Source organism: Heterodontus francisci, chromosome 10, assembly GCF_036365525.1.
Source record: "Heterodontus francisci isolate sHetFra1 chromosome 10, sHetFra1.hap1, whole genome shotgun sequence".
Taxonomy (NCBI): Eukaryota; Metazoa; Chordata; class Chondrichthyes; order Heterodontiformes; family Heterodontidae; genus Heterodontus; species Heterodontus francisci.
Window position 1 is genome coordinate 114,147,511 of NC_090380.1, and position 13,029 is coordinate 114,160,539.

The 13,029-nt window shown below is 45.7% G+C and overlaps 1 protein-coding gene across 3 annotated transcripts in view; it reads left to right on the forward strand.

Moving 5' to 3' along the window:
* The window catches only part of LOC137374726 (SAM domain-containing protein SAMSN-1-like), a 94,877-nt gene that overhangs the window by 76,038 nt on the left and 5,810 nt on the right, over positions 1–13,029 (forward strand). For all 3 annotated transcript variants that reach the window (XM_068041286.1, XM_068041285.1, XM_068041284.1), the window contains 2 exons: positions 1,696–1,902; positions 7,003–7,147. In XM_068041286.1, the coding sequence (XP_067897387.1) occupies positions 1,696–1,902; positions 7,003–7,147 (352 nt within the window). The remainder of the gene's footprint in view (positions 1–1,695; positions 1,903–7,002; positions 7,148–13,029) is intronic.

Sequence of the window (13,029 nt, forward strand, 5' to 3'; positions counted from 1 at the left end):
CCAGCACTGTTCCTGAGTCTCAGGTGGGTTCTCCACCAGCAGCAGCCGCTGCCTCCGTGGTGGCGCTGCTCGGTTATAGATCTGTCTCTGATTGGCTGATAGCTCTCAGAGGGTGGGACTTTAGTTGCCAGGGTCCTTGATCCCGTGGAAGGCGCTCCGCTGTCCAGTTAAGTTTCTAATTGGCACTTGATTGGGCGGGCTTCACACAGAAGGGGCGACGCGTGATTCTTGCTGGCGCTTTTGCGGGACGTCACGACCACAATTACCAGAATAAAATACTGGCCGATGTTTCAGGTCAATGACCTTTAGTCATAACTGAAAGGTGATCGACTTGAAACATTAACTGTTTCTCCCTCCACAGGCACTGCCTGTCCTGCTGTGTATTTCCAGATTTCCAGCATCTGCAGTATTTTACTTCAGGAAAGGAAACAGCTTGTCTGGTCAGTTATCTCATTGCTCTTTGTGGGATCTTGCTGTGCGCAAATTGGCCGCTGTGTTCACCTACATTACAGCATTGACTATACTTCATTAACTGTGAAGCACTTTGGGATGCCCTGAGGTTGTGTAAAGTGCTGTATCAATGCAAATCTTTCTATCTATGAAGGTCTGGGCTCTGAATTTGGTGGGGTTTGCACCAATCACATGCTGTATATTTGGTGAGAGGTCCTTGCATCCCCTGGAGGGAAACTGACTGAAAACCACCATTTACGTCACTTTTCCTGGCATTCCGACAACCTCCCAGTTTGCTGACAATGACATCACCCACAGAAATCTTTGACTGTACACAATTGTAAAACAGTCTTGCTCCCTAGAACACAATAAAGACTTGCATTTTTATAGCGCCTTTCACAACCTGAAGATGCCTCAACACACTTTACAGCCAATGAAGTACTTTTGAAATGTAGTCACTGTTCCAATGTCGGAAATGCAGCAGCCAGTTTGCGCACAGCAAGATCCCACACACAGCAATGTGATAAACGACCAGATTATCTGGGTTTTTTTTAGTGATGTTAATTTAGGGATAAATATTGGCCATGACACCAGAGATAACTCCTCTGCTCTTCTTCAGAATAGTGCCATGGGATCTTTGACATCCATTTGAGAGGGCAGGCGGGGCCTTGGTTTGACATCTCATCTGAAAAATGACACCTCTGACAGAGCAGCACTCTTTCAGTATTGCCATGGAGTATCAGCCTAGATTTTAGTGTTCAAAGCCTCTGGCAGGGGAACTTGAGAGCGCAACAAGAGTGCTACCCACTGAACCACAGCTGACACTCACACGGGCTGAGAAATTCCTCAGAGCTGACTGCTCAGAAAACAGCCCAGGAAATAGCCAATTTGTTTTTATTGTGTTGTCAAGAGCAGCAGGAGTGTTAAATGCAAAAACTCGGGGCCGTTGCCCGCCCGTCTTGGCCCTTTCACTCTTCCCCAGTGTCTCCCCCACCCCTGCCATGTCCTCACCCAGGCTCGACGCAGGAACCAGCTGAATCCCTGCATCTCCCACAACTGGTGAGCTGCATAGAGAGAAAGGGAGGGGAGGGGAAGTGTCTTTTTGCCGAGCATCACCTGCCTTCTACCCACTACCCGCCTCGAGTTAAAGCTGGCCCATCTTTGTGTTTTTGGCTCAGTTCTGTCAGGCCTTTTGAGTTCAAAGGGAAAAGGTTAATTTACACCGACCTTAAACCTCGCTTTCAGAAAGGTGACATCATCGATATAATTAACAAGCCAACGATGGGCACCTGGACAGGAATGCTGAACGACAAGGTGGGAAACTTCAAGTTCATATACGTGGACATCCTGCCCAATGAAGAAGCTATGCCCAAGAAACTAAGGACACACAGGAAGAGCAAGCAGCCAGCTCCTGATTCCTTGCAGGAGCTGTTGGAAAGAATCCAATTGCAGGTCAGTACAGTCCGCACTCTTTGTTTCCTCCCGACCTTGTCCTCTCCTGACCATGCTGATTCTTGCACGGGAACCCAAAAGCAGCTTACCCTTCATCCATTCTTCAATTGTATGTCTAGTATTGAGTGATGGGAGCCCTTTTTAATCATGTTGGGAGTGGGGTGTGGTGGGGTGCGCATTGGCTTATGTTAACACATATGCACTTTCTGGTATGGCTCACTAAATCAAGATTGGAAGGCCCCTCCCACCATTTCCCAGTTCCCAAGGCACTGAAGGCAAATAACATGGAATTACTGTCTGAAATTGAGCTCCTTTTAGTAGGTAGTTACACTCGCACTTTGGTTATCTTACTGGACTAGTACCACTCCCGGCTTAGACTAATAATCCAGAAAGTATGAGTCCCAATTCCACCATAACTGTTTGAAGCAAGTTTTTAAAATCTGGAAGTTAAAAAGCTGGTATCAGTAAAATTGGTCATGAAGCTTTTGGATTATCATTCAGACCCAACTGGTTCACAGATGACCTTTCGGGAAGGAAACATGCTGCCCTTAACTGGTCTGGCCCTATATGTGACTCCAACTTAGTTGAACTTAAACCTTTAATTAGTCTCCGATGCATTCAGGGCAACAAAGGATGCCAATAAATGCTGGCATTACCAGCGATGTAAATATCCCAAGAAAATATTGTGTAAAAAGTCACAACAGATCATTTTCATTCCTCCTCGCTCAGTCAGAAATCCCTCTTTTTTGTACTATCGGTATGATATCATAGAGTCATTTATGGAACAGAAGGAGGCCATTCGGCTTATCAATTCCATGCCAGATCCCGGGGAGCTACTCGTTGGTCCTGCTCCCCTCCCGTTTCCCCGTATCCCTGCAAGTTGATTTTCTTCAAGTTCTCAACTAGGTTCCTCTTGAAATCATTGATTGTCTCCGCTTCCACCACCCTCGTGGGCAGCGAGTTCCAGCTCATTACCACACACTGCATAAAAAATGTTCTTTCTCAAATTCCCCCATATCTTTTGCCCAAAACCTTCAGTCTGTAACCCCTAATCCTTCTACCATTAGTTAATGGAAACATTTTTTCCTTGTCTAACTTATCTAAGTCTGTCATAATCTTGTACACTTCTTTCAAAACTCCCCTCAATCTCCTTTGTTCTAAGGAGAACAGCCCCAGCTTTTCCAACTAAACCTTGTAACTAAAATGCTCCATCCCTGGAACCATTCTGGTAAATCTCCTCTGCACCCTCTCAAGGACCCTCACATCCTTCCTGAAGTGTGGTGACCAGGACTGGGCACAATACTCTTGTTGGGGACTAACCAGAGCTTTTGAAGGTTCAGCATAACTTCCCTGCTTTTGTACTCCATTCCTCTACTTATGAAGCTCAAGTTCCCAAATTCTTTCCTAACCAGTCTCTCAATCTGCCCTGTTGCCTTCAAAGATCAATGTGCCTGCACCCACAGAATCATAGAATTGTTACAGCACAGAAGGAGGCCATTCGGCCCATCGTGTCTGCACCGACTCTCCATGGGGAGGCGGTGGCGTAATGGTATTGTCACTGGACGAGTAACCCAGAGACCCAGGGTATTGCTCTGGGGACATGGGTCCAAATTCCACCACAGCAGAAGGTGGAATTTGAATTCAATTAATAAATCTGCAATTAAATAACTAGTCTAATGATGGCCATGAAACCATTGTCGATAGTTGTAAAAACCCATCTGATTCACTAATGTCCTTTAGGGAAGGAAATCTGCTGTCCTTACCTGGTCTGGCCTATATGTGACTCCAGATCTACAGCAATGTGGTTAACTCTTACATGCCCTCTGAAATGGCCTAGCAAGCCACTCAGTTGTATCTAACCACTAGCACTTTGGCTGTACCTACCCCACATGGACTGCAGAGGTTCAAGAAGGCAGCTCACCACCACATTCTCAAGGGCAATTAGGGATGGGCAATAAATGTTGGCCTGGCCAGCAATGCCCACATCCCATGAATGAATAAAAAAAAAGAAAAGCAACCATTTACCACGACTCACTGTTTTCTGTCCTTAAACAAAATTTTCATTCAATTGGACACTGACCTCCTATTCCATGAGCCTCAATTTTGGTAACCAGCCTTTTAAGTGGTACTTTATCAAACGCTTTCTTAAAATCCACATAATCAGCATCTGCTGCATTCTGTTCATCAACCTTCTCTGTTACATCATCAAAAAGTTCAATTAGATTATTGATTATTGTTTCTAAAACCTTACTCACCACTTATGTTAAATTAACAGTCCTGTAGTTGCTAGAACTGTCCTTACACCCTTCTTAGATAAGAGTGTCACATTTGCTACTCTCCAATCCTCTGGCACCTTCCCCGTATCCAGAATAGATTGACAGGTTTTGGCAAGCCCTTCTGTTATCTCCACTCCCACTTCCTTTAGCAACCTGGGATGCAAACCATCCAGACCGGGTGCCTTATCTACCCTAAGCATAGCCAGCCTTTTCAGTACATCCTCACTCTCAATTTTTACCTATCCATTGCCTCCACCTGCTTCATTTTTACCGATATTTTGTCAGATTCCTCTTCCTTCGTAAACACTGATATAAAGTACTTATTAAGTATTCTAGCCTTGCCCTGCACCTCTAAGCATATATTGCCCTCTTTGTCCCTAACAGGCCCACCTCTTACTACCCACTTACTATTTACATACCAGTAGAAGATTTTTTGAGTTCCCTTTTATGTTGCCTGCCATTCACTTCTCATATTCTCTCTGTCAGTCTTATTTTCCTCTTCACCTCCTCTCTCATCCTATTGTATTTGACCTGGTTCTCACTGGAAGAATTCACCTGGCATGCATCATACAGCCTCTTTTTTTGTTTCATCATAATCTCTATCTCTCTCATCATCCAAGGAGCCCTGTTTTTGGTTCCCCTGCCTTTCACCCTTGTTGGAATGTATCTAGCCTGTACCTGAAACATCTCTTCCTTAAAGATAACCCATTGTTCCGATATTGTTTTTCCTGTATGTCTTTGTTTCCATTCTACCCTGGCTAGATTCCTTCTCATAGCATTGAAATTAGCCCTCTTCAAATCTAGATATTCTACCTTATTTCATTCTTTGCTTTTCTGCAATACTCGTCTAAACCTTATGATACGAAGATCACTCTTACCCAGGGTCAGCAATGTGTCAGTACTCAAACACCAGAGTCCGTGGTAAAAATGTTGACGTCCATGAGGGACTTGGGGGGAGAGAAAGGGGATCATAGAGTAGGGAAGGGGTAGAGAGAGAGAGGGGGCACAGAGGGGGAGAGCAGGTGAGAGAGAGAGACAGAGGGGGACACAGAGGATAGAGAGAGAGGGGGAGAGAGACAGGGGGACACAAGGGGACAGAAAGAGAGATGGGTACAGAGTGGAAGGGGTAGAGAGAGGGGTACACAGAGAGGGAAGGGAGAGGGGAGCACAGAGGGGGAGAGAGGGACACAGTGGAGGAAGAGAGAGAGAGAGATGGACAGAGGGGAGAGAAAGAGGCGAGAGAGATAGACACAGAGAGGGGTGAGAGAGGAGGACACAGAGGAGAGAGATGGATACAGAGAGGGGCGAGAGAGGGGAGAGAGAGGATGAGGAAAGAGAAGGGGACACAGAGAGGAGCGGGCTGGGCACAGAGAGGGAAGAGATGGGCACAGAGAGGACACAGCAAGGGAGGGTGGGGGGCGGGGGGGACGGGTGGTGGGGAGATGGAGAGAGCAAGATCACTTGTGACAGATGGACATCTATCCAAATTCTCTGCATCACTACATCAAGTGTGTGGGCAGACATTGACTACTGGCGCAAACAAAAGCAATATCGAGTATCTCACTTAATAGGGAGAAATGTGTTTTAAATCGGACTGTGTTTAGATACATTAGGTTGGCTATGCACTTTATATACCAATTAATGGCCCCCATGTCTGTGACTGAGTCAATAATTTTGTCAATTATCCGTGGTGCAACATGTTTTTGCCTATCCCTGCTCTTACCCAAGTGCTCTCTGACAGATACTTGGTCCACTTGGCCCACCTCATTTCCCAGCACCAGATTCAGCAATGTCTCCTTTCTAGTTGGGAGTTAACATACTGATCAAGGAAGTTCTCTTGAACGCATTTCAGAAATTCCTTCCCCTCCTTATCCTTTACTCTAACATTATTCTAACCAATAGTTGGGTAATTAAAGTCCCCCAATACCACCACTTGCACATCTCTGTGATTACCCTGTAGATTTGCTCCTCTATCTTTCTCTCACTATTTAGAGGCTTACAGAATACCCCTAGTAGTTGGTTCTCAACTCTAATCAAATGGATTCTATCTTATCCCTTCAAGGACATCCTTTCTTTCCAACGCTACAATGTCTTCCTTAATCAGCACTGCCACCCCACCTCCCTTTTTCCCTTCTCTATCTTTTCTGAACACTTTATATCCTTGTATGTTAAGCGCCCAGTCCTTGCCATTTTTAAGCCAAGTTTCCGCTATTGCTACGATATCATATTCCCATACTGCTATTTGTGCTTGTCGCTCACCAACCTTATTCACCATCCTCTCTCCACTTGTGCTGTGCTAAATCATAACAGACCAGTATAACTCATCCTCCTTGCCATATTTCAAATATAAGGAGACTTGCAGGTGACAAGCTTTTACAACGGGGATCTATTCACACCGACACCAAAGGATAGATTCAGCACTCACGTCTATCCAGAGAGCTGCTGTGTTTAGAGGAAGCATGGCTTAGAGATAGAACTCAAATACCACAGTGATAGTTCACTGGGCAGTTTCCTTGCTCGGAAAGCGGGATAGCTGAATTAGCTGAATTCACTGAAATGTTTGGCGAGCAGAATGGTACTCGCAACAACAAAAACTTGCATTTATATGGTGCATTAAGGTAAAAAAAAAAGTCCCAAGATGCTTCACAGGAGCAATTATCAGATGAAATTCAATACTAAGCCACATAAGGCAAAATTAGGGCAGATGGCCAAAAACTTGGTCAAAGAGGTAGGTTTTAAGGAGCATCATGTTATAAGTGCTGAACGCTTTGTTGTCTCTCTCTGTGTATAATTGTTCTGATTTCCATGTTGTTGGCCTATGTAGGATCTTTATTCCACATTCCTTCTGAATGGCTACCAGAGTCTGGAGGACCTCAAGGACCTCAAGGAGAGTCACCTCATTGAACTTAACATCACAGATGCAGAACACAGAGCAAAGCTTCTGACTGCTGCTCAGCAGGATTATGATGGTAAGGACGATATTAGTACTTCTGCCTGACCCTGTTACTCTGTCAGTCTCTATACATGAAGGTGCATGAGTCCTTATATCACCTGCCGCAGCTTTGCCATCACTTCCTCTCACATGCACAAGGATATTCCTGTGCCCAAAGATATTTGCCAGATCTATTCTCTCATTCTATTCCCTCGTGTGTTTCTTGTTTTTCAAAATTTCATTTCGTATCTCTAAGTTCCTCAAATCTATCATTTTTGCTCCTGTACTACTTGTTGAGGGCAGCGGGAGTAGGGGGATGCAGCGTTGAGGGAGTGGGAGAAAGGGTGTGGAGGAGACAGACCTGGGGTGGGAAAGGAGTAACTGGAGGCCAGGTAGTTCCACATAGACAAAAGAGGAAAATCAGGGAGTGATTCAGTGTCTGGATTCAGTGGGCTGAATTTTCCTGGACTCTCTGAGAAGGATTTTGAGTAGGGACCTGTCACAATAATAAAGAATATCCTGTTGGGATGGCTTCCTCACACGTTCCTGCCTCCAAGTAATATTGATAAAGGTGTCATCTGTCCAGCACCAGTACCCGCCGGGTAACAATGGGAAGCTAATTTAGATCAATTGTGTCCACCTGGGGGAAGATTCGTGACGCCGCCGGGATCTTCCTGATGGCAGATGAACCCCCCACTGACGCTGGGGTTGGGGGTCATCGACACCTCCTTTAAATCCTGCCCCCCACAAGCTGCGGGTATCGGAGGGTCACACCCGTGACCGCTGGCCATCCTGTGGAGGGGTTCTGGCTCTACACTGATAGCCTGGCAAGCTTGGCCACACTTACTGTTCACAATTTAGGAAGTCTCCAGAACACACCTCCCTCTTGAGGTGCCCGAGTGGTCTCCCGCCAACATCAGGGTTTCAGACTGTCCACAGCTTTGGGCTCTCTGACTGGCCTCCTGGCTGCACAACACGTCCTCCGTCCCTAATTAGATGGGGTTCCCAGAGCAAGCCTGTTAATTGGTCACCTCCAGGAAGATCCCGCAGGCGGGCAAGACTTGGACACCATCAGGGTTGGGACCCACATATGGTCACAACATTGGGAACCTGACGTTGGCTGGAAAATTCAGCCCAGTGTGTGAGTCAGTGGGCAAGATTTCATGCTTTCCTTGGAAGCAGGGGGGAGGTCAAACAAAATGGCAAGGGGTTCCATTCCTGCCATTTTGTCCGGGACAGAGAAAGTCACTGAGGCCCTTCCTGCTCCAAGCCAATTTCAGCCCTTGTGGCCAATTAATGGCTGCTTAAGAGCCTCTTGTCGCCTATTTTGTTGAAAACAGAGGGGCTTGCTGCCGTGGGGAGATGCCGCCAGGTAAAGTCCAGCGGAATATGGGGAGATCCCTCCTTTTGGGGCAATTCAGGGCCTTCATACTGCAGGGCCTCTTGTGCTGTTGGCAGTGGCCGTAGTTCCCAGTGACGCTGCCAGTATGGCAGATCTGCTGGCCTTCCAATTTATTTGGAGGCAGAAGCCCGTCCCTCAAAGGGATAGCATTCCCGAAGGCGGGCAGTTAATTGCCTGCCCACCATGAAAAAGCATCAAGGGTCCGGCAGAGGTCCAAGGTGGTTTCTCCCCAGCCTGTGACCTGCTCCCAAGACCCCCATCACTTGAATAAAATGTTGGCCCAGTATCTGGATTCAGTGTGTGCATCAGTGTCAATGTCTTGAAGTGTAGTTGTTGTAATGTAAGGAAACACAGAACCAATTTATGCACAGCAAGCCCCACAAGTAGCAATATGATAATGACCAAATCCTCTGTTTTTAGTGATGTTGGTTGAAGGGTAACTATTGGCTCAGGATTCTGGTGAGAAGGCCCCAGCTCTTCTTCAAAATAGTGACCACAGGATCTTTTACACCCACCTGAGATCACAGACTGGGCCTCAGTTTGACATCTCATCCAAAAGGAGACACCTCTGACAGTGCAGCACTCCTTCAGTACTGCACTGAGAGTATTAGCCTGGATTTTGTGTTTAGGTCTCTGGAGTAGACTTTGCATTGAACAGGGAAATGTCATGCTTATTCTGGCTTAGCATTCAGACTTAGAAGGTTGTGTGGTCGCTTGACTCCAGAGACTTGTGGTCACAAAGTTCTAAGACTGAAGTGAAAGTGCTACCCTCTCAGCCACAGCTAACCTGACAGTCCCTGTTCAATGCAAAATTGTGGATCACACAGCTTTTGATAACAGACATATTCCAATGGTGAGTCAATTAGCAGTTTTAACTCAAGGAAAGTCTGGTGATTCTGCGAAAATGCTTGATTGATAAGAGACCAGTTATCAGTTTGTGGTGGAACTGTCTTTGTGCTGTACTGTGTAAGGACGTGTCCCTTGTGATCTAATTTCGCCCAGCTAATTAAGTCATGTTTAAAGATTAGTAACATCAACCTTGAACAGTAAAACACCTGAGACTGGGAAGACCAGTTCTTGCCACCATTGTGGTGATTATATTGACATCATGACCTTGATGGAACTAGCTGAGGGGTGATGACACTTTCCACATAAATGAAGCGTCACTGCCTTGCTATGCCTTCTACTTACTGACCCCAGCAAGACTGTCGTGGTGGTGGTGTGGTTCTTATAATCAAATCATGCCTTGGTCTGACCCCCTAATCCTCTGGCACTTTCTTCTCCTTTGAGCCTTGTTCCACCCCCTCACCTCGAGTCATAGAGAGATACAGCACTGAAACAGGCCCTTCGGCCCACCGAGTCTGTGCCGACCATCAACCATCCATTTATCCTAATCCTACGTTAATCCCATATCCCCTACCACCTACCTACACTAGGGGCAATTTACAATGGCCAATTTACCTATCAACCTGCAAGTTCATTTGGCAATGGGAGGAAACCGGAGCACCCGGCGGAAACCCACACAGTCACAGGGAGAACTTGCAAGCTCCACACATGCAGTACCCAGAACTGAACCCGGGTCGCTGGAGCTGTGAGGCTGTGGTGCTAACCATTGCACCACTGTGCCACCCTCACCTCTCAATTAAAATCCTGGTTCTCTGCAGTCCACCCAAGTATGATAAAAATTTCCTCACCGAGATATCTTGACTGTTTTTCTTCCTCAGCCTCTGCACCGGATGACTTCTCATGCTCAGTGATTTCAACCTTCATCTCAACTCATCATGCTCTCCATCCTCTGAGCTCACTGCCCTCTTATCCTCCCTAAATCTCTCCCTCTATATAAACTCCACAACCCATATTCACGACCACCTCGTTGACCTTGCTATCTCACATGGCTTCACTACTCTCATGGTATCAATCACAGAGCAGGCCATCTCTGATTACTTCCTTGTATCTTTCTCCATTCACATCCCTCTTCCACATTCCAACTCTACCTCCTTCTGTGTCTGCTGCTGGAAAAATCTAACCCCCTGGATATGGGTATGTATAGCTGATTTATTTCAGAGCAATGCATATATCACACTTGGGTGAAAAAGTTTTGCCTCATCTCCCCTCTAATTTTTCTACCAATCACTTTAAATCTATGCCCCCTAATCACTGGCCTCTCTGCTAAGGTGAATAGGCCCTTCACCTCCAATCTATCCAGGCCCCTCAAATTTTGTACATTTCAATCAAATTTCCCCTCAGCCTTCTCTGTTCTGAGGAGAACAACCCCAGCCTATCCAATCTTTCCTCATAGCTGCATTTTTCCAGTCCTGGCAACTTCCTTGTAAATCTTCTTTGTATCCTCTTTAGTGCAATTACATCCTTTTTGTAATGAGGTGACCAGAACTGCACACAGTACTCAGGTTGTGGCCTAACCAATGAGTTATACAGTTGCAGCATAACCTATCCTATACCTCGGCTAATTAAGGAAAGTATTCCATATGCCTTTTTAACCATCTTATCTACCTGTCCTGCTACCTTCAGGGATCTGTGGACATTCACTCCAAGGTCCCTCTACAGTTTTCAGTATTTTCCCATTAATCGTGTATTCCTTTGCCTTGTTTGACCTCTCCAAATGCATCACCTCACACTTCTCCAGGTTGAATTCCATTTGCCACTTTTCTGCCCATCTGACCAGACCATCAATATCTTCCTGAAGCTTACAGCTATCCTCCTTGCTATCTAGCACATGGCCAATCTTTGTGTCATCTGCAAACTTCTTGATCATGCCCCCTACATTTAGGTCCAAACCATTAATATGTACCATAAAAAGCAAGGGACCCAGTACTGAGCCCTGCAGAACGCCACTGGAAATAGCCCTCCAGTTGCAAAAAAACACCCGTCAACAATTACCCTTTGCTTCCTGCCACTGAACTAATTTTGTATCCACCTTGCTGCATTTCCCTGGATCGCCTGGGATTTTCTTTTTAACCAGTCTGCCATGTGAGACCTTGTCAAAAGCCTTGCTAAAATTCATGTAGACCACATCAACTACACTACCCTCATCTATCTTCCTTGTTACTTCTTCAAAAAATTCGATCAAGTTGGTCAAACAAGATCTTCCCTTAACAATGCTATGCTGACTATCCTTGATTAATCCGTGCCTTTCTAAGTGACAGCTTATCCTGTCTCTCAGAATAGATTCCAATAATTTGCCCATTACTGAGGTAGACTGACTGGCCTGTAATTATGCGGTCCAGCCCTCACTCCCTTTTTAAATAGAGGTACAACGTTAGCAATTCTCCAGTCCATCGGCTCCACACCTCTATCCAGGGAGGACTGGAAAATGATGGTCAAATCTTCTGCTATTTCCTCTCTTGCTTCTTTGAACAACCTAAGGTACATTTCATCCAGCCCTTTTGATTTAACAACTTTCAAGGATGCTATTCCCATTAACACTTCCTCTCTCCCTATGTTTATCACATCCAATACTTCACACTCCTCCTCCTTAGCTACAATGTCCCCCCCCCCCCCTCCCTTTTTGTGAAGACAGATGCAAAGTATTCATTAAGAACCATACCAACATCTTCCACCCCTACACATAGGTTACCTTTTTGGTCTTTTATGGGCCCTACTCTCTCAGTTATCCTCTTACTCTTAATATAATAAGAGTTCAACGTTCACCTTGATTTTCTTTGCCAATATTCTTTCATGCCCTCTCTTTGCTTTCCTAATTTCCTTTTTGATTTCACCCCTCCACTTTCTATACTCCTCTCGGCTTTCTGTAGTAGATTTTCGTTGTCGGACATAAGCTTTCATTTTCTGCCTATTCTTACCCTGTAAGCTCCTTGACATCCATGGGGCTCCAGATTTGGCCATCTCACCCTGGGTGAGACTCACCCAGTCTCACATGTTTATTCTGAACCCTGTGAATCTCCCCTTTGAATACCTCCCACTGCTCTGACACTGATTTACCTTCAAGTAGCTGTTTCCAGTCCATTTTCACTAAATCACTCCTTCGTTTAATAAAATTGGCCTTGCCCCAATTGAGAACTCTAACACCTGTCCTATCTCTGTCTTTTTCCGTAATTATGTGGAATACCTGGAATGAGCGGGTTGTCTTATGAGGAAAGGTTGGACAGACTGGGCTTGTTTTCACTGGAGTTTAGAAGAGTGAGGGGAGACTTGATTGAAGTATATAAGGTCCTGAACAGTGTTGACAAGGTGGATGTGGAAAGGATGTTTCCTCTTGTGGGTGAGTCCAGAACTCGGGGGCACTGTTTTAAAATTAGGGGTCGCCCTTTTAGGACAGAGATGAGGAGAAATTTTTTCTTGCGGAGGGTTGTACAACTTTGGAACTCTGCCTCAGAAGGTGGTGGAGGTAGATAAATTCTTCTTACGCAAGGGAATCAAAGGTTATCAGGGGTAGATGGGAGTGTGCAATTTGAGACACAAACAAATCAGCTATGGTCTTATTGAATGGTGGAGCAGGCTAGAGGGGCCGAATGGCCTACTTCTGCTCTTAATTCGTA